A 23,138-nucleotide genomic window follows, 5' to 3' on the forward strand; every position below is an offset into this window, starting at 1 on the left:
GAAATCAGAAGAAGCTGAGAACTGAGATATAAGGGAAAATAGTGAATCGAGTTAACAGATCCAAGTGCCTGGAAGAGGTGGTTGAGGAGAAGGGAAGTCTGAATGAGCAGGTCAAATCTAGAATAAGAGGGGCTACAACCAATTGGCAGAGTATGTCAGGGGTAGTGTATGACAAAAGAATGCCAAAGAAGCTGAAAAGTGAGGTGTACAAAACAGTGTTGTGACCAGTGCTACATGGTAAAGAAACCTGGGCAGTTGAGGAAGCTGGAGGTGATGGAGATGAAATACCTGATATGGTTAGTGGGATCCAGATCATGTGGAAAAAACAATGAAATGTGGATATCAGAGCAGCCCAAGTAGATTCAATTGTACAGAAGGTCAAAGTGAGCAGATTACTGTGGTTTAGGCACATGTGAAAGCAGAAGCCAATCAGGGAAGATGATTTGGGACACACAGTAAGAAGGCAAGAAGAAAGGAGGGCATCCAGCAATCAGATGGATGGATTGTGCATGAGAGAAGACTTGCGACAGTCAGGCATGACTGTCTAAGAAGGAAGGAGAGTGGCACTGAATCAAGAGAGATGGTGACATTTGACGAGACACCCTAACCCCATGTAAAAAATAGGAAAAAGGGGGTTGATGATGATTCCTTCTTTGTTATCAAGTAAAAATCCTAGAAAAGTAGGTTAACCTCTTATCTTGAAACATGGCAGATGCCTATACTAGCCCTAATCATGACAACCAATAAATTAATTAATGTCTTTCTCAGTATTCTAACATTTATGAACATGCCTTTCCATACAGTCTTATCACCTGTCTTATCAATTCTCTCCTTTTTTTTCCTCAGTCTGTCCTATATTACATCATGCTATTCCCAGTTTGTATTTATTACTTTATGCATGCTATTTCAAGATGCTCTTGAAAATTTGCTTCCTTTTATTCTTGCTGGCTAGCTATTTTAACTACCTAATCAGTAGTTGCCATGCGAGACATGCCCTATATATCAGTTAAATACTGCGTGATAATTTGCACACACCCTCCTAGATGAGTTTAACATTTCACTTACACAGACCATTGCCCTTCCACAAAACAAGGACCATTTGCACTAGATCCTCCTCCCAGGTCTGAGTTGCTCATCCCACTGGTGGCTGAATCAGATCCACGAACTCCATAGAACACTAAGACACAGAATCAGGGGTTCAAATGTGTCTTTTAGAATGTGGTGCTGTATACCTTCTGCTCTACATTTTATACAGCTTTTCTCTTTGCATTCACAGGAGCAGATGGAAGAATACAAAAGTGGATGTCAGCTGGAGGAAGGATGGATTGTACTAGGTAGGAATGCTGATGGGTGGAATAGATTACAGCCAGTAGAATCACTAGACCGAATCCAGAATGAACAACTGCTGTATGGTTATGGTCACAAAACAGTTAACAGGTATGTCATTAGTATGATGTTTTTGTTACAGTCTGTTGCTTCCCAGTGTTCTTACATTTGTACCTGCTCTCGGAGAGTATGGGAGGAGTGCTATAATACTTACTGCTAGCTAACAGGAGGTTTGGTAATGCTGGGGTCCACTGCATCACTGAACTTTCTTTCACTGGGAAAACTATAAAAATACAAATGACAGTTAAACTTGGGTAGCATAACTAATTAAAAAGGGTAGTGGATCAGATTAGGTATGTGAGCGAAACAGACTACAGTTTCGATGCACCTAAGAATAGCACATGAAGATCACATTTTCTAACACACAATAGTACTTTTAATGGAAACGTGATATATATAGGATCATAGAGCCATGTACATGTCATATTAGTGTAAATTATATATTATGTACTCACCATAATTAGGCATCTGTGTTGTCCATTTTCATTCTTCCTCACTTATGGGTTATGGATCCGATCCACAGATCTGACTTGGCTGCATACTTCAGACTTAGGATCCAACTCTTGAGCTCCTCCCTATACCCATAATACCCTACTCCATCCCTATTGACTCAGATTAAGTTTGCTGCTCTATTTCTTAATAATAGAAGAGAAAAACAGATACAGCCAGATAGAAAAGACAGGGCACAAACCTGAAACTGTAGGTTCCAAAGACAATCCAATAGGTCCTTCCAGAAGAAAAAAAAATAGATGGGAGATGGATGGGAGGGGAGTTGAGGAAGAATGAAAATGGACCACACAGATGCCTAGTTAGGGTGAGTACATAACTTATAAATCTGATGTTGTCCTTTTCATTCTTTCTCACTTATGGGACTGAGTCCCCAGCGACGTTGAACTTGGGTGGCCCTCATGGAAGGATATTCTGGAATACTACTAAACCAAAGGCAACTCTATTTCCCCATATGACATCCAATTTATAATTTGGCACAAAGGTATGAGTCTTGGAGCATGTAACTGCTGCACAAATGTCACCAATAGGCATGTTTAACCAAAAGTCAGTTGAAGTAGCCATGCATCTAGTTGAGTAAGCTTGGGGAGGTTTTGGTAATGTCACCCCTTTTGAGAGTAAATCCATGAGATATAGTCTGGAAGCCATTTAGCTAGAATAACTTGAGAAACTGACTGGCCTAGGCAATTTGGAGAGCAAGACACAACATTTGGTCTGACTTTCTAAACTGTTTTGTTCTGGGAAGGTAAAAATGTAGTTGTCTGTACACATCAAAGAGGTGTAGCATGTACTCTCCTTTATTGGCAAAATTTGGAAAGAAAACCAGCAAGTGAATGGATTGGTTGACATTATTTTCAGAGGCTGCTTTAGGTAAAAAAGAAAGGTTAGTCCTCATTGAAACCCTATCATTCTGAAAATAATGTAAGTTTTTGCTGATAGAGCCTGCAGTTCAGAAATTCTTTTTGCTTTTTGCTAAAGTTATAGCTACCAAGAAGACTGTCTTCATGACAAAAATGTTAGGTTAGAGTTGTCTGAAGGTTCAAAGGGTTTTTGTTTTAAACCTTCAAGTACCACAGTAAGATCCCAAGGCAGTGAGGGGTCATTTATTGGAGGCCTCAGGAGAAAAATGCCTTTCATAAAAGCTTTACACAATCTACAGGAAGCCAAGGAAATGGATTTATTCCCTGTGTGAAAATTCAAACTTGCTGCCAACCGAAGTTTAATTGTAGAGAAATTAGCTCCGTCTTTAACAAAAGTTGACAAAAAATGAAGAATAGGTGAAATTGGTGCAGAATAAGGACTAATCTTCTTATCAGTTGCCCAGAGAACCTTTTCCATTTACTTTTATAAACTTTTTTTTGGTAGAATCTTTTTGAGAAGGCAAAATAATGTCATGAACTGGGGAAAAGAGGCTGGACTGTTTAACTATTCTTGGAAGTGAAGAAACCATGCGGTCAGCTTATGGACCTGAATGTTAGGGTGTTGAATCCCCATCGCGTGAGAAAGGAGATCCTGAATAGGCTCCAGTATCCATGGAGGGTAATGCAGAAGAGATTGTAGAAAGGGAAACCATACTTGCCAAGGCCAGAAGGGGGCAGTGAGGATTACCGAGCTGTTCAGCCTGCTTGCTTTCTGTCAAAATATTGGAATCAGGGGAAGAGGAAGATAAGCATAAAGGGGATCCGAGGGCCAAGCGTGAAGAAGAGCTTCCCTCAGTGACTCCCTCTGAGGGGGGATCAAAGTGAAGTACTTGCTGCACTTACTGTGGAGACGAGTAGCAAATAGGTCCCAGCAAGGTTGGCCCCAACTCCTGAAAATCATATTCACTACTGACTGATTGAGAGACCACTCATAAGGCATCAGAATGGATCTGCTTAGTTTGTCCGCAAGCACATTGGTTTTCCCCAGGATGTGCATTGCAATAAGAAAGCAGTCTGATGAGATCACCCATTCCCAAACCCTCATGGCCTCTCTGCAGAGAGGGTAAGATTGGGTTCTTCCTTGCTTGCTGATGTACCAGGCTAGAGACATGTTAGCAATAGTCCCCAAGGGAAAAGCATCTTGAAGTGTTGTCAGCACTAAAAGGACTACTCTTTTTTCTAGGACATTGATATGCAACTTGGTCTCTTGTTAGGGCCACATGCCTTGGACAGTTCTTCCCAAGAAATGCCCCCAACACCCCAGTTGAGATGCGTCTTTGGTCACTGCAGATACTAGGTTTGGTAAAACAAGTGGTCTGCTCAGAAAAAGATTGTCTAATTGTATCCACCAGTGAATTTGTTGCTTGCAGGGGTTGATATAGAATGGACCACTGTACAGCTACAGTTAAATGGAGAACCCGTATAAAGAAGCCTGCAAGAGGAAGTAGTATTATGGCAGCTGACATCGACCCAAGTGCTTAAAGCACTAATCTTGCTGGGGGAGATGAATGGGAAAGGATAGTCTGAGCCTGGTATCTAATAGAAATAATGACATGGAGAGGCAAAGATGCTATCTGAGTTGTTGTGTTCAAAACTGCCCCCATTGAACTCCAGGTTCTGAACTGGTGCAAGTTTTGATTTGGCAAGATTTATCATAATGCCCAAAGTGTCCCAAATCTGGAGCAAATAGTCCCTTGCATGTTGAAGTTGATGCTTGGAAGGGATGGTTAAGAGCCAGTCATCTAGATATGAAAACACCTGGAATTCCTTCATTCTCAAGTGAGCTGCGAATACTGACATGCATTTGGTAAACACCCTGGTGGCTGTGGTGAGTCCATAGAGCAGAGTGCTGAATTAGTAAGAATTGTCTCCCAGATAAAAGCAAAGATGTCTTCTGGATTGTCTGTCTATTTTGATGTGATAGTATGTGCCATGAAGATCTACAGAGCACATCCAATCATCCTTGTGCAGAAAAGGCAGGATGGACTGAACTATGACCATGTGGAACTTTGCTTTCTTTACATACTGGTTCAACTTGCTTAGATCCAAAATGGGTCTGAGGTCCCCTGTTTTCTTTGGCACTAAAAAGAAGTGTAAATAAGTTCAGAATCCTATCTGGTTGGGCGGGACATCCTGAATGACTCTTTTTTCCAGTAGTTTCTGTACTTCTTGCACTGCGGCCTTCCTCTGACTGGGCAGAATGCCAGGAAGAAGGGAAAATAGTATGTAATAACATCCAGATATTATTCTTAGTACCCATAAATCTCTTGTGATGTTTGTCCAGGTGTCTAGGTGCAAAGAGAAATGACTCCCAACTGCCTCCAGAGTTGGGCAGTCGGGCAGCACATCTGGAGTGCTGGTAGGGCCTGTCTGGGAAAAAATCTCTAAAGCCCTGGTTCTGTGGGTCTTCTCTGCTTCTAGGCAATGTCTGCCATAAAATTTTCCCCCTCCACCTCTGGAGGAATTATCCCCATGCGAATCATGGAAAGGTCCGTGAGATTTATGGAGCCTCATATGTTTACCATCTCTCTGGTTCCTGGAGAAGGTCCATTGAGGCATAGAAAACTTGATCCCCACAGGAGACAGGGTCTTTCCTTCTTGTTTTCTGTGGGTAAGCATATCTTTTACTGATGGCCCAAACAAGGAAGTGACATCAAATGGGGCATTAGTAAAGGATATCTTAAAGGGCTCCACAAAGTCACATAGCGGCATCCAGGCATGTCACAATATGGAGATGCCTGAACCAGCTGATCATGAGGTCCCTTCAGCTGTGTGTGAGATTAACCTCATTGAAGCATTTAAAATAGATAAAAGAGTGGCCAATTGAGAGGAAGTACTTTTGAAATCCTCAGCAGACATGGACTCTGAGAGAGTATCTGATAGTTCTTTAGTCAAATATCTCTGAAGCCTAGTAAAGTGCACTAGATAATTAAGTGACCTCAGAATGAAAATAGCTGAGGTGAGCACTAGCTTTACAAACCTGTCCAATGTGCTGGAATCCCTGTTATGTGGATGGACAGAAGAGCTTTGTTATGCTAGCTCTTTCTTAGTGGTTGCCGCCTCCACCAAAGTATCAGCTGGGAATCCTTTGCTCCAGTGGGATCTGTCTGCAGGTGGGGCCAAAATCCTGTCAGAGCACTTGGGGATGGGCTTGACAGTATCTGCCTCCTTCCATGCCTGGTGAGACACAAGTTCAATTAGGTCATCCGCCAGGGGGGGGGGGTTACCCAAGATGTAGAGAGGCCAAAACCAAAAGCCTCCAAGAACACTGATTCTTCAGGAGAAGGAGTATGGGACAACCAACCACCTTTCTGATCCAGTATCTCTAGAATATTTCCAAAGGAGATGCCATTTGGTGGTGATCTGGGGGATCCTCTCCTTCATCAAAGTCAGTGTCTTCCATGACAGATTTCATGGGGAGTTTATGTGTCTCCTCTTATATGTCTTCTTCCAGGGGACCTCTTCTGTGGGATGGTTCTGAAGAGATGTTGGAAAAGAGGGGATGTTTCTCTGCTGGAACTGGCTGGAGACTCTTTGGAACTGGCTGTCCCTGTGGAATAGGTGTGACTGACTAAGTGCTCTGAATCATTGAGAGTAGAGAGGTGGGATCTGAAATAGGAGAAGATGGTTCTCTTTGGAGAGAGAAAGCCCATTCCACCACTTCAAAGGCTGAGGGACTGGGAGAAACCCTAACCCACTCCCTCAGAGACAAATCTTCCAAGGAATGTAGATCACAGCCACAACCGAAACAAGCCTTGAAGGGAGAATCGAATCTGAAATGTCTAGGGCCAAAGCTCTGAGGAGAAGGGATGGATCCAACAAAATGGGAGCTGAACCTACCCCCTCAGATCTAACGCCAACACTTCAGCTCTGAGACCTGTTCTGATCCAAGGGTATTGGAGCAAGAGAAGAAATTTCCTCAGATCCAATACCAAACCTCTCACGGGCCTCAGTTTCTGGTGTTCTGAAACCACAAGCTGGATCAGAGAAGGAGATAAAATGGACTTTGAGAGCACACTCATGGATCCAGTATGGGAAGGAGCTGGCAGAACCCCCATCTGGAACTGAGCTCTGAGAAATTTTCCCATAATCCTAGCCACATCCATTTGTGATAAGCTTCTGGAGGACCTAGGAGACACTGTGGAAGGGGCCTGAAAAGTTTCTTCACAGTCTGAAACACCTGTGTAGACAAGTAGGATAAAGTAGGTTTTACCATATACTCAGGCGTATGGCTCCCACCGGACATCCTGGGCTTCAGATCCAAGCACATAATTTCCAGTGTGGATAACACTGGTGAAGGACAGATGACTATTGGAGCCAAAACCTTCGGATCTGAGGATGTGTTCAGATCTGAGGGTAGGCTGAGGTACTTCAGATCTGTGGATGTCAAATCCATAATTTTTCTTACTTTTTCTTTAAGCTCCAATGAAGACCTTGGGGACCTTGAAAGAGACCTTTTCTTGTGCTCTAAAGAAGCTGATTTACTGGATTTTTGATGGGGTTTGGGCCTCAGAAAGTGAAGTAAGCCTTTCAAAATTAGCTTGTTATGCCTTTCAGCCAAAGTTCTAGCCTTTCAAAATTAGCTTGTTATGCCTTTCAGCCAAAGTTCTAGGATTGAAAGTAAAGCAGACTGAACAGGCTGTATTTAAATGGCCAGGTCCAAGGCAATAAATGCAGTCCTTGTGAGCATCTGAGTTGAGGATTTTATGCCCACAAGAAGTGCATTTTTTAAAACCCATAGGTTTTTCAGACATGATGACAAGGAACAACTAGCACTTAAAACTAGAAAATAAACAACAATAAAGGGTTTTTTGTTTTTGTTTTTTATAAAGCAGAGAAAGAAGAAAAAAAGGACAAAATCACCAACTATAGTGATAAAAGAATTATCTTTTTTAAAATTAGGTAATTAGAGTACCAACAATTGTACAAAAGACTACTAAAAGATCAATAGGAAAAAAAAAAACAACCGAGATATTAATAAAACCAAAATCAGTGATAAAAGACTAATAAACCAAAAAGTGAACAGTCCAGCCCTTGATGCGATGTAAAAAGTTTAATCCACAATAAATTTCAATAAAAACATGGCTAATAAGTGCTTTCTTCTTGAAACACAAGACTTCATCAGATGCCATCTTGTAAAATCACACTCCTTGTATAGTTATAACAATCATAATTAAGACAATAATTATCTAATTAACTTAAATCCATACACACACTTATTAAAATGTTAAAATCCTGAAATCCATAATAACTTAACCCTTCTATACCTGAAAGGCTTTCACCTTTAAAACAGGTTTAATTGTAATATAATCATTTAAACCAGAAAAAACATTAGATTTTAACCTTAACTGCCACTTCAGTTCTTTGTTTAATATCATGTTTTTCAAGTCGTCCACTCTGGGTTTACTCTTAATCACTTCTAAAACTCCAAATGTTAAGCTTACAAAATTCTTGCAGGGGGAATTGTAACACTAAAATGCTAATATACCTGGCAATTTGTGGAGGTTGTTCAGCATTCTATGTCAGTTAGACAAAAAGGGCTTTAAAATATAGAATGTATGAACACCTCCATGACATTAAAATGAAAAAAGAAATGATTGCATTGTTTAAATATTCATTAAGTTGTAAGAATTTTGTAAGCTTTAAATTTGGAATTTTAGAAGTGATTTCCTGGTTTAAATGATTATATTACAATTAAAACTGTTTTAAAGGTGAAAGCTTTTCAGGTATAGAAGGGTTAAGTTATTATGGATTTCAGGATTTTAACATTTTAATAAGTGTGTGTTTGGGTTTAAGTTACTTAGATAATTATTGTCTTAATTATGATTTTTATTACTATATAAGGAGTGTGATTTTACAAGAGGGCATCTGATGAAGTCTTGTGTTTCAAGACAAAAGAGCTTATTAGACATGTTTTTATTGAAATTTATTGTGGATTAAACTTTTTACATTACATCAAGGGCTGGATTGTTCACTTTTTGGTTTATTAACAACCAAGATGTTCCTAATGCCAGCAACAGCTAAGAGGGGAGGTATTTAAGGAAAAAAATAAAGTTTATAAAGTTTTTAAAGAGATAATACAAAAAAAATTGCTTATGAATGTTCAAGAGTCGAACCTGAGTCTAACCACAATGGCAGCAAACTAGATCTGAGACAATAGGAATGGAGCAGGGCATTGTGGGTAGAGGGAGGAGCTCAAGAGTTGGATTCTAAGTCTGAAGGATGCAGCTGAGTCAGATCCAAGGATCGGATCCATAACCCATAAGTGAGGAAGAATGAAAAGTACAACATCAAGTTATATGAGATACAGGATCATAGAGACATAATAGTAGATGCACAAATCATATTAGTGTAAATGTGTGATGTATAGGCTCATAAGGGACATAATAGTAGATGCACAACTCATAGTAGTATAATGTGTGACGTATAAGATCATAGAGACATAATAGTAGATGCCCAAGTCGTACAGGATATGAGGTGAAGGTAGTAAGAAAGATTTGGTGAAAGAAAGATCAGGGGAAGAAGACAAGGGGAAATGAGAAGAGAATGCTGGTTTAGCTGACAAGGAACTAAGAGCAATAACTTCAAATCACAAAAGGCAAGGTAAAACACCAGAGGAGAGAAATGGAAAACTGCAGAGGGCACAGGCCTTGGTCATGGAATGGTTACAACCAGGGCATTTTATACTTTTATAGAGCAGTACACTTGAAATATACATTTCCAGCCTACTAATCTAGAAAAAGTTGCTAGGTTCTTTTTAAGAATTTTTTTTGACTTTTGGATATTTTTGATAAAGAATCTTGATCTTCCAGTGAAACTTTTGAAGAATTTCAGACTCCTCTCATTCATATTGTTCCAGCCACAAAATTCAGTAGAAAACTGTGAAAACATGAAAAGTAAGAAATAACACAGGTGGTCTGTTTATTGGTAAAATATTTTCATACCTGTGTGTCTCCTGAAACTATGGCAGTAATCAGTCTGAAATATATTTTCATATTAAATGGGTTACTTATCAGCTTGCAGCAAGCTGATGTCACTCCACCTACTTTTCTCTAATTGCATCTCTGTCACATCATATTATACTCAAATTTCTCTGGTGGGAAGAAATTTCCTTGAGGATTAAACCTAAAGTTATTATGCCCCAACAACTAAAGACATCATTGCTTTAAAAGCTATTGCATGTAATCAGGAATTTATTTCCTCTGATTTGGCTTAGTCTTTACTGGAATAAATTCAAAATGTCCATTTTGGGCTTTCTTGTACAAACATGTTCTTGCCATAAGTAAAGTGAAATATTCAAAGCCTGATAAGTTAGAGGAAGAGCTTATCCACTTGTTTCTCATCACCCATATCAGAAAAGCTTTTGAGAGCATCGGAAGTGTTTGAGGGCCTCTATAAAAAGTGTCAACCTACAGTCCCTTTCTGGCGTGACTAGGAGAAACATGTGGTTATATGATTTACTCAGAGTCACACAGCAAGCAAATGAAGGTTGTGGTATTCAAACCCAGGACTGGTACAGACTAGAGTTTAAGCCTAGTAGCACACAGACTTAAACCTTGGCGCACAACTACCAGATACCTTATTTTCCCAACATACGTATTTGTTATTATTCAAGCTGTAAACTGGCTAGTTACTTTGTCACGAAAAGCCTAAGCTTCTACACTATCCAGTGTAGTCAAATAAAGCTTAATACCCTGCAATGTTTTTCAGGGTTTAACAATGCTTTATCAAACCATTTAGCAGCTATCATGCATTCTTCCAAAAATTGCTTGCAGTCTATGTAAGAACATGACTTCTCCAACAAATATCAGCAGCTTCACCAAACAAGTATTTATTATCAAGAGATACCTCCATCAACTTAGGCTTGATATCCTCAAACAAAGGTTGCAGCCAAAGCCAAGAATACCTCCTCATCACTTACCCAAAAGCAGCAGCTCTAGAAGAAACATCTCCTGCATCATAACTACACTTTATGGAAAGACAAGCCACCTGTAGGAAGTACCTAACAGGAAATGAGTAGAGGTTTTACCCTCAGAGTCTGGAAGATCAGCTATAACCTGATAAGCCTGGGATAGAAGACCAACACATACCTGGACATATGGGTCTGATAATTAACAGCCCTAAAAGCCAAGGTAGCTGAGGTGTAAACCTTCTTACCTAGCCTATCCATGATTCTGCCATCTTTATCAGAGGGCAGTAATCTGGGTGAAGGAAGCAATGGAGAGGGCTTGTCAGAGGCTACAGACACCACAGAGAGGTCAGCAGCAGGACACTTGTACAACTATTTACAGTCCTTAAACACCCAATAAAACCTATCAGGTTTCTTGGAAGCAGAGGACCAAGAATCTGGAGCTTTAGAAGCACTAGAAATTTCAACCAACAAAGCAGCCAAAATAGGAGGAACAGCAAAAGGTTTAGGAGATTCCATCTGCAGCAGCTCATAGTACCTCTTATGAATCTCAAAGGCCTGAGCACAATCCCATTTAAAGAACTCCATCATCCTGGAGATTGTGTCCCCAAAAGATGTCCCTTCAAATGGAATATCAGGATGGTAGATTTCTTTTCTTCTAACCCATAGTCCAAAGGAGAAGGAATATTTGAATAGTAAGCAAGGGATACCTCATTAAAATCCAACTCCTTATCAGAGGATTCCTGTTACCTGGGTCTTTTAAAGGGGGAAGAGAACCATGGGGAGCAGGAACAGAAACACACTGAGGAGGTTTCACTGCCATCAAAGCACTAAACAAACCCTTAGTGAAGGCCTGTTACTCACTCTGTGGATCCCCAGAGGCAGGAGAAATGTTTAATTTCTGTTTTTTTTTCAATGGGACATTTGCCTAATAAAACTTGGAAGGGTCTAACCCAGGATGGCATTCAGTAATGGTAGTAGGGACTTCTCTGACTAAAATCTGAGGAGCACCCCTAGGCCTCTTGGAAATGAGCAACCGTGTTTCCCTATGAATGTCTGAAGCAGACATCTGCAAAGCCTCCTCGGACATTTTTAAATCTGAATCCCCCTGACCTCCAACCCAACCGTGGCAGAGAAATCTGAAAACAAAGTTGGGAGAACCTCTGGGCATTCACTCACCTTGGGGCAAATGTCTGGCGGAGGCTGAACAGCAGAAGATTCTGGCCTAGGCTTCTTGGTCTTCTTCCTTGACAGCTGTCTTTAAAGGCAGGAAGTTCCCTCCATCGTATCTTTCACGAGAAGTTTAAGATGCTGATTCTCAAGATACAGCTCTAAAGACGAAAGTCTACTATGCAAAGTTTTAGGTACAAAAGTCTGACAAATAGAACAGGACATATGGTCAAGCAAGGCTCCAAGGCAAAATAAACACTGTTTGTGGTGGTCTTTATGGGGAAGCTGTCTCCCATACTGGCATTTAACCTTTCTTGGGTGACATGAAACCCCACAAGCAACAAAAGAAAAGACAAGTAAAAAAGGAACCCCAACAGGGCACTTATCTGCAATGGCTCAGTGAAACCAGTAACAGAGCGTAGGTGTTCAGACCAACAATCGAGAGATGGCATTCGGACTGGTGGCAAAAAAGTTCTGAGAATGGTAAGTCCAAAAGTCACCTTATGTCCTGCGCTATGCAAGGAACATACATGAGATGTATGCCATGCCTTAAAGCAACCTAAGGCTTTGGTATACTAGCCAGATGTCGGACTACCTTAGGCAGGGGATCACTAATTTTCTGAATACTGCAACAGTGAAATGGAAGGACATCAAAAGGCTAACAAAAGAAAGTCATATGGAGCAAAGGGCCTTTTGTTGTTAAATAGTTGTAACAGAGATCTGTAAAAAGGGGAAGAATCTAAGTATGGCATGGACAGACTTCAGAAATGCATCCGACAGTATCCCACATTCATGGATAAAAGAGTGCTTAAAAATGTATGATACACCCTATACTGATCGATTTACATTACAGCGACCATGAAACAGTGGCAAACCACTTTGCAGTTAAGCCATTTTAAAGTACAAAGTATTATTCCAGGGATTAAAAAATCAAAGGGGGATATTCCAGGGTGACTCTTTGTTACTGCTGTTCTTTTGTTTTGCCCTTAACCCAATAAGCTGTCTATTTAAGAGCTTAGGTCATTGCTACAATTTGGCTCCAGGAAAACAACAAAGTGTAAAGACTTCTCATCTTCTTTTTAAGGATGATTTAATACTGTATAGTTCTTCAGATGAGGGACTGAAAGCACAACTGCAAGTGGTCAAAACTTTTTCAGATGATATAAAAATGTCATATGGCCTTTGGTAAATGTACATCCCTCTCCTCCTCCCAACAAACACAAATACATGTGAGAGATGCAACTATATAGTCAAACTGGAGGCTGAACTCCCTCAACTCAGGACTGGCAAGACCAGACAGGAGGAGAAGGTAACCACACACACACCAAACCCAGTCCCACATAGACCTACCACAACTGCAAACCAAACACATAATAACACAAAGACATACTCGGAGGCTCTAACAAAAAACTTACCAAAACAACAGAGGCTCCCAAAGCAGACACCCAAAAATCCACCACCTCAAAACATAAAACATGCAACACATACTTCAATAAATCAGTGTGTCAAACAATCACGGCCCTTAAGGCCAAACACCATGCCTGATACACTAGTAATAGATGACTCTATAGTCAGACACACTGATGTTCCGCTTACCAGGCTGAACAAGGAGAGGGTAACAGTGAGCTGCCTATCGGGAGCTAGGATCCGCCACATAACACACGCACTCAGGTCACTCCAAAGCAAGTACAAATATGACTCCGTCATTGTCCATGCCGGCGTGAATGACCTGAGACGTACCTCCCTGGACTACATGAAAAGAGACATAGAGGATCTCTCTGATTATGTAGCCCAGGCTGGTATGTCCCTGACCCTGAGCAGCATCTTGCCCTCACCAAGAATGATGCCACAATACAAAGACAAGATGATCAGCTTTAATAATTGGCTCAAATACTGGTGTCATTCTAGGGGGATCCAATGTCTGTCTGCTTGGGATGACATACTGGACAAGCCACGCTGCTTCGCAAGGGACGGCTTGCATCTGTCACCACTGGGCTTCCGGATATTGGCTAAGGCTCTTACCTCCCCCATAGTGCCTTTTTTAGGCAAGGCTCAAAAGACAAACCCACCTTCTTAGAAAACAAAAATGGAAAAAAATTAAGGGTAATGCTGCTCAACGCCAGAAGTCTAAATCTCAAGATGCAGGCTCTCGAAGCACTCCTCAGTATGGAGAACATTGATGTCTTTGCAGTAACTGAAACCTAGTTCAAGGCTCCTGAGAGCACCCCAGTGCTACCAGGCTATACCTCGTATCATGCTTTTCAGCCCTAAAACTCGGGCCAAACCAAAAAGGGAGGGGGAATGTCCATATTCACCAAGGACACCCACACCTCCAGGTTAGTGGCAATACTTGAAGCATCAGAGACCATACAGGTGCAACTAACCGTAGGCAAAACTGCTATACAACTGGTAGCATGTTACAGACCACCCTCCCAATCTCAGGAACCCCATTCAGCCTTCCTGAAGACATCGGAGGATATGAATGTCTCACCAAACACCATCATATTGGGAGACTTCAACTACCCTAACATAGACTGGTTGCATTATTCTAGCCCAAACACCCTAGCCCAAAGGTTCCTGGAATTCATAAATTCAAATGCAATGGAACAGCTAGTCACCTCTCCCACATGGGGAGATAATATACTAGACCTGATCATCACAAACATGGGGACAAAGTGCTCCACACCGGAAGTATACCCCTCACTAGTGAGATCTGACCACAAACTAATCACCCTGGATATACATATCCCACCTCCACCCCAACACAAAAGACTACAGTGAAAAACTTCTCAAAAGCTGACTTTACACTTCTTAAAACTGAGATGGTATCCTTTAAGCCCACTGGGCCAGTGGAAACCACATCCCACAATGTAGAATCCTTCACAAATGCTTTCTACGGACATCTCCAAGAATGCATGGATCATGCAATCCCAAATAAAACCAAGACCCTCTCCACCAAGGGCAGGCATCCTGTCTGGTGGACCCCAGCCATAAACAAATTGTATAACAAAAGAAGGAAGCTACTGCACGACAGAGCAAAATCCCATAAAGAGAAGGCATCTCTGATCAGCACTAGTAGAAAGCTACGTTCTCTCATAAAAACATCCACGGCCAACTTTGAGACTAAAATTGCTATGGACACTAAAGATAACCACAAGGCCTTCTTCAGCTATGTTAGAAACCTGGGCGGAAACCCTCAGATATGTTCAGAGTTAGTTCATAATGACAAAAAATACACTGAACCCACAGATATTGCCAACATTCTGGCAGACAGGTTCAGTGCAAATTTCTCCCCTCCCTCACCCCCAAAATTAGAAATACTTATCCCAGCTGAATGTAACCTCCCTGTCATCTCAGATGTCCAGGTGAGAACCGCCCTCAGCAATGCTAAAAACACAGCATCAATGGGACCTGACGGTATCCCGGGTTGCATGCTACGTGAACTCCAAGAGGAGCTAAACCCGCACATAAAAATGCTATTTAACCTTAGCCTTACTACAGGATATGTACCTGAACACTGGCGTACAGCAACAGTAGTCCCACTCCACAAAGGAGGCACCTCTACAGACCCTGGTAACTACTGCCCCATAAGCTTAACCAGCCTGGTCTGCAAAGCTATGGAAAGAATCATTATGGAACTCATAAACAGAGACATTGGGGACTTACAGACACTTGATCCCACCCAGTTCGGCTTTGTAAAGGGCAGATCCTGCCTTTTGAACCTGGTTGACTTTTTTGAAACAGTCACTAGAGCCATTGACGAGGGCAAAGCAGTCCATTCAGCCTACCTGGACTTGGCTAAAGCTTTCAACACAATACCCCACTCTGGCATCATATACAAGCTCAACAGCTTAAATGTAAATCCATATGTCACAAGATGGGTGGCAAATTGGCTAAAGGATAGAACCCATAAAGCCAAAATTGCTGGAGCCATGTCAGACTCAAAGCCAGTCACAAGTGGTGTTCCACAGGGCTCTGTCCTGGGACCCCTCTTGTTCGGCATTTATTTCTCAGATGTGAAAGCAAACATGGGAGGGTTGTGGCTGATAAAGTTCGCAGATGACTGCAAACTAGGCGCCATAGTCGATACACCAGCTGACACATACATCCTGCAGAAAGGCCTCACTGAAACGGACAACTGGTGCCAGAGTCATGGCCTTAAACTAAATGCCAAAAAATGTATAGTCATCCACTTTGGGAAAAACAAAGTACCCACAAATTATCACATAGACAGTAACCCACTGAGTACGGAAAAAGTAATCAGAGACCTGGGGACCCAAGTCGATAGTGACCTCTCATTTGACACCCACGTTGCCAAAGTGGTTAGAAAGACTTTCTACCTTGCCCACCTTATCATGAAGGGATTCACATCCAGATCAAAGGAGGTCATTGTACCCCTATACTCCTCCCTTATCAGGCCCATGATTGAGTACAATGCCCCATTTGGTATATACCTCACCCGGCACTTGCAACAACTAGAGAGACCCCAAAAGTACCTCACTAAGAGGATCAAGGGTCTCCAACATATGTCATATGCTGCCAGACTAAAGAAACTCCAGCTCTATTCAGTAGCATACCGCCTGCTCAGAGGTGATCTGTGCCTGATGTACAAGGCCATGTCCAATCAGGAATGGATGGACATGCTCCACCTCAAAAAATCCAAATCCATCAGAACCACGAGAGCTAAAGATTTAAACCTCAGCACAAACATGAATAAGACATGCTGGAGGGACAGATTCATAACTCAGAGGCTTCCCATACTCTGGAACAGAATCCCAGTTCATGTTAAGCAGAGCCCCTCACTGACTCTCTTCAAGAGAAATCTTGACGAGTGGATGGGAGATCGTAGGTTTACCCCAGGGGTCATCTCAAATTTAGAGTGTCCAATCCACCTGCAGCATGTCTTTGGGATGTGGGAGGAAACCGGAGCAAACACACACAACCACAGGGAGGACATACAGACTCCACACAGAAGACACCCCAGCCGAAGATCGAACCAGAGAACCTCTTGCTGTGAGGCGACAATGCTAACCACTACACCACCGTGGCCACCCAATTACCAAAAGTTCAAATACCAGATGTGAGAAAACCAGATATAGTAGTCCATGAAAAGAAGACAAAGTAGCATTGATCATTGAAATTGCTGCACCCGGTAACTAAAGTGTCTTACATATGGAGAGACACAAAGTCATAAAATACCAGGATTTGCAGGCAGAAAAGAGGGCAATGTGGAAGAAGGATACCCAGACAGTTCCAATAGTAGTAGGAGGGAGCAACAGGTCTTATAAAAAATAATTTACTATCATACTTAGATATGTTACTGATACATGTAACTCCATATGAATTTCAGAAGGTGTCACTACTGGACGCATTGCATACTGCAAAGAGCACTTCCGGCTAACATAGTAGTAATTTCATGAGCTTTAATCATACTTTAACTTAAGAATGGGGTCCATTCCCATCATGGTATTAGATACCCAAAAGACTTAAAGAAATAAAAAAAAAAAACAACTTGCCTGGCTACAGTGCATCATGCTAAACTACAAGCTATGCACGTCACTCCTCAGTGCCTGCTGTTGCACCTGACTTCCACCAGGAATCACCAGTGTAAGAGTACCATTGCCACAACCTGTCCATCTGTGGTTGATTTTTCAGAGTTGGTATAATGGTTAACGTGTTTACCTTACAGACACAAGGTACAGGGTTTGATTATTACCTTTGCAAAGCATGGCTAGGCTTAAAAAGGCTCCCTATGGTCTATAACCTAGTAATCATCTAAGAGCCAGCATCAGCCACTTACTTTTAATTTCTCCTAGATAGCTCTTCCAACACCCAGGCGTCTAATCAAATACAGGTCAAATGGCTCACAATCAGGGCTTTATCCCTATACTCCACAAGGGTCCCTATTATATCATCAAAAGAACAGTTAATTGAAGAGCATTTTGTCAAACTATTCTTGCTGAAATCACATTATTGTAGGGATTGGGAAATCTGCCCTTTCCCCACTGTAGTGGGATCTCGGAGTTGGTATATAATTAGCAGGGGGTGTGGGGATTCAATGAACAGGATTTCCAATGAAATGTCATTGGTTGAAGTGATAGTTTGATGATATAATATAGACCCCTCCACAGAAATGGCTCAAAAAATTGTTTTTCTATGGCACAATTCATTAACACACCCCTATTGATATGGGCAATTCCTTTTATTCCCCTAAAATGTTTATGCTCAACTCAGAGTTATTCCATATTCAGGAAAAGAGATATTCTTCACTATGTCGATCACTGTGTCTTATAAATAGATTCCCTCTCATTGTCCTTATGGAAGTCAAGTGCTGTTTATAATGCTTTATATAGATTAAGAGGAAATTAGTAAAATATTAGAATTATTTATTGATGCTTTCATAGTACTGGATAATCATAATGCATATATTTTTAAGTTGTGATGTTGTAGGGTACTTCAGCTTCACAGAACTATAAAGTAGCACCCATTCCTCACACCCTACCCCAAAATGTGGTTCCCAGAGTAAGTCAGCTATCCCTAAATTGTACAGAAAGTCACTGAAAGCCTATCTGTGCCTACTGTTCAAAATCTGTTATAAATGATCGAAAATTGTAATTGTTCATTTCCTGTTTCCAGGCACTCAGAGATTTCATAATCTAAAACTGATTACTTTAATTGGCAACACTACTTTCAAAACAAAATTATCAAACATTTGATTGACTACAATGTAATAAGTTTTGTGTAAGTTATTATGAGATAGAGCTTGTTCATAGAAACCATAGAAATAACTGAAATCATAAAAAGTATAAGGCAATTGGGCCCTGTGGCCCTTTACACCTTACCAGTACACACTCTTAGACCTTACCTCCTTTCTCAAGGAGCAATAGGCCCATCATACCTGGGATTAAATTGTGAATAACCTTTCAATTTCCTTACTCTTTTTTAAAGGAAAATAGTTTATCACATTGCTTGATCTGGAGTGGAAGTTTGTTCCTGAGTAGAAATAGTTGTTGCATGACAAATTTATCTCACCACCATGATTTTTGTATTTGCTGAAGCAAGTTCAGAATTTTTGTTCTAGCATTTTCTGGGCTGCTTGATTTGTATAGATATAAGAGATCTTAGACTAGCAGATCCCTATTGGCCCAGAAGGCAAGGGAAGGCATAGATCACACTCTTGTGAAGTGTACAGGACAATGAATACAGGGACAAAGCCCCAACCTTAGCGCAGGTCTTCTAGGCTCATGTTAAATTATGTTACAAACCTTTGAGGTCTCTTCATCTGCTTTATATGTCTAGTAAGACACATCCCAAAGATGGCATTGTAGGTGATGATGGATCCTAGTCAGTGTGAATACAGAGGGGTAATGATTTACTTGGATCTAGAGGAAATACCCTTTGGGATCAGCTATGCCAGATAGAAGGATTTCCTAACCACTGTTGCAACATGAAGATCAAAGGAGAAAGTATTATCTACCCATTCTCCAAGGTCTTTCTCAACATCTTCATTTTGAAGGGGGTTATCCACACTGTAAGCTGGGTGGGGAAATTGTTTACTAAATGTGACAATATTGTCCTTGTTAGCATTTAGTTTTAGCCAAATTTATTTGTACTAGCTATTAACGTGTAAATTCAAGTTGTTGCTTTTGCATAGCAAAATGGAATTTCAGGATGACACTCAGATTACAATAATCTTTAAACCTCGTTAATGTGAAAGCCCCATTTTTGATTTGGAAATCATAGACGTAAATGCTGAATAGCAGAAGTCCTAGCACAGATCCCTGAGGGAAACTCACCGGTTACCTTCATGCTGTCTGAGGGTACACCTGCCATCCTTATTACATGGGTTCTATCTCTCAGCCAATATACTATCCACCTAACTACAAAGGGATCAGTTTGGAGCACATTTAGCCTGTCAATTATATTAGTTTGTGGTATGGTATGGTATGGTATTGTATGGTATGGTATGGTATGGTATGGTATGGTATGGTATGGTATAGCATGGCATGGTATGGTATGGTATGGTATCAAATGTTTTGGCGAGGTCAAGATATCCTGTATGGACAGCATGATCACTGCCCATGGATTGTGTTGCCCTCTAAAAAAGTTTATCAGATTTATTATACAGACTCTACCCTTAACAAAGCCAAACCACTGTGGGGCAAGTCTTATAAGATTTTAAATAGTGTAGCGTATGAGGTCAGTTATAACCTGTTCCATGGCCCTGCGGCTGAGGCACATCAAGCTGATTAGTCTGTAATTTCCAGAATCTATGGTGGGGTTAACCACGTGAAGTGGCATCACAATTGTTGTGCACCATACCTCGGGACAAAGCTGGGGACGAAGCACAGGTTGAATAGCTGTAAGAATGGGTCCACCTGTGCATGTTTAGTGCTGTTCAGCAGGCAGCCATGTATGTTATCAGGTCCCATAGACATTTTTTTTTTTACCATTAGCAATTGTTTAGTGCTGACAGGAGATTTGATCCTTAGGGAAATGTGGCTTTTGTATACATGTCTCAGGGAAACATTTGCACTGAGTCTGTTTGCTAATGTATTTACAATATCCACTGCATCTGAGTAGCAATTCCATGCTGGGTGTTATTTCTTTTCTTCTTGGTGTAAGTAAATAGGGATTTGTAATTATCATTAGCTTCTGATGCCAGCCTAAATTCATGGGTTGCCCTTCTCTCCCTGATGGTATTTTTTTGTACCTTAGATAACTTTTTCATGTTGAACTTGATTTATAGGACTTTAGTTTTGCTGTATATATAAAAAAGCTTTTTCTTTTTCTTTTATTTATGCATGTGGCCCACCAGGTTGGTTTGCTCTTACCTTCCCATTTTATTTAGTTCTGCTAGTGACTGTCAGATTATTACACTTTTCTAGGTAAGCATACAATTTGCATCAGTAATAGTCATGTCTAATAATCATGTAAAGATTTAGGGGTTACAGTTATACCTGAACTTTGAAATGTCATCATTCCATTGTAGGAGGTTAGTACATTTGAAATTTGAATACTGTGACAGTTACATTTGTTGGTTTAGGGATTTTGAAGGAGAAGGTTAGGTCAGACCTAACTGGGAAAGGGTATACCAGTGGGATACTACATATAGATATTATAATTGTGATGACCAAGTCAATAACATATTGCCCTCTAGTTTTATATTGTTTTACTGTTTTATATTTTTATGGTCTTTTTTTTTTAGAATGTTATTTTTCTGCAGAAGCCTGTGCTCAGAGCCCACTCTCAGGCTGAGATAGTAGCTGCATAATACCTGCAATGTAGCATCTCAGACTGTATCTGATGCTGATGGACAGATAGGAGATGTTGTGGGCAGTGTATCAAGGGTAACATGCAGGCCACCACAGTGGTGTGTACTCAGACAGGTCAGCTGACACTATCACTGTGCTGCGTGACCTTGGCATCCATGTGGTTCAGTAAGATAGACCCCTGAGGAGATGCTTAAAGCCCCTGTAGTATGTCTCTGTGATGTTGCAGTGAATGCAGTCAGACCTGAGTGGTCTCTGCAGTAGTGCTAGAACCAATGAAACCATGTCCCCCTGCAGCTGCAAATCACAAAACATTGATATGGAGGTACGACATGTAGTACAGAAACTCACAGATGGCAGTGGATATGCCATGCACAGAAAACTCATCATCAACAGTCTGAGATTTGTCTGAGACTAACTCTTTGTGTGGATTTCTCAACAGTAAGTGCATTTCAATGTGGTTCAGTTTCTGTTGCTATTTTTGTGATAAATATATTTGTGCATACTACAGGCACATTGTTGGCATATTGTTGTAGGCTTTGCATATCTGCCAGCCATAGTCTTGTGCTGGAGTATCTGTAGGCACCAATACACTGTGGATGTCCATGTCACATTTCTGCTTTTATCTGTTGTGAAGTCATATGATTGCATCACATGTTTTTGTACTATAGCTATAGCCTCACGGTCACTGCTATGCTTCTTTGTGAAATAGTACAGATGAACATGTATAACCTGCATAAATTGTATTTATGTACATGTAAATTTCTAGGTTCATAGGTGTGTACTAAGCTAATGGCCCTGGAGCCTTTACAAGCCTAGCCCATAGGATTACCCTGGCATTGTGCCACCCGACCTTAGTTCCCAGTGCCTCTGTCAAGTAAAGCCACTGGAGTGATCCCTGAGGTGAATTTTCTATTTCCCATCCACTCAATGTTCATTCTTTGTAGGTGAACTCTTCAAGAGCATTTGGGCATTTGGTATGATTTGCATAATGGACAGGAGTGGTATGCATTCTATACATTATATCTGGTCATTTAGGAGGGTAGCTTACATATCATATGTGCATTTGGCTTAATTAATGTACCTGTAATGTTCCTATAACTGATTCATTCCATTTGTTAACCAGGATAGTACATCTGGGCAGAGCTCCTTTTCAGCAGAGGCCCAGCGAAAAAAGCTCCACAATAATACAAGATAGATGAATAATTATTGACTACAAATAGTCAGTGCAAAAATACAAACAGTATTCACAAATTTGTGAAGAAAAAATATAAGATAAAATAAAAAGAAAAGAAAGGTGTTTTATAAACTAGACATGAAAAATCATTTTGCAGACTAGTTAGGCATAGTATGGTGGTTTATGTGAAAGTAGTTACATATGAGGGTGGCGCAGTGGTGCAGCGGTTAATGCTGTCACCTCACAGCAAGAGGTTCTCCGGTTCGATTCTCGGCTGGGGTGCCTTCTGTGTGGAGTTTGCATGTTCTCCCTGCGTTCGCATGGGTTTCCTCTGGGTACTCCGGTTTCCTCCCACATTCTAAAAAAAAAAAAAAACATACTTCTGGAGCATTTCTCCCCGGGCCCCCACTGAAAACAGGATCTGTGGAACCTAGTCGTACTTTCCCGGTCAACAAATGTTAAATAAAAAAAAAAAAAAAAATGATAAGGAGAAGACAGCACAAATTGTAAGGCTACAGCTGCAATAAGTTAATATTTCCCGACAGTGACACAAATGGAAACAGATGCGAGGATCATACTATGGTTGTCAGTAACCTTGTTCTTACTCTAGCTGAGAGAGGGGTTTAGTAGCAATCAAAGTGAAGGGATTAGTATGAGATGAAAGAAAGGACGCAGAATGGAATTACTGCGAGCATAGTTAGTAGAAGAAGCAAAGTGAGGAGAAAGGCGAGGAGTAATGACACATGAGTTGTTCTGGATGTGGGATGAGAGATTAGGGAGAGGGGAAAGAAAACAGA

The 23,138-nt window shown here is 41.0% G+C and overlaps 1 protein-coding gene across 3 annotated transcripts in view; it reads left to right on the plus strand.

Annotated features, from left to right (window-relative positions):
* LOC122813455 (E3 ubiquitin-protein ligase HECTD3-like) overlaps positions 1-23,138 on the plus strand; it is a 770,789-nt gene that overhangs the window by 78,741 nt on the left and 668,910 nt on the right. For all 3 annotated transcript variants that reach the window (XM_044085771.1, XM_044085770.1, XM_044085772.1), the window contains one exon: positions 1,277-1,437. In XM_044085771.1, coding sequence (XP_043941706.1) covers positions 1,277-1,437 — 161 coding nt within the window. The remainder of the gene's footprint in view (positions 1-1,276; positions 1,438-23,138) is intronic.

The sequence above is a fragment of the Protopterus annectens genome, chromosome 10.part0, assembly GCF_019279795.1.
Source record: "Protopterus annectens isolate FY-2018-M chromosome 10.part0, PAN1.0, whole genome shotgun sequence".
In the NCBI taxonomy this organism is placed as follows: Eukaryota; Metazoa; Chordata; order Ceratodontiformes; family Protopteridae; genus Protopterus; species Protopterus annectens.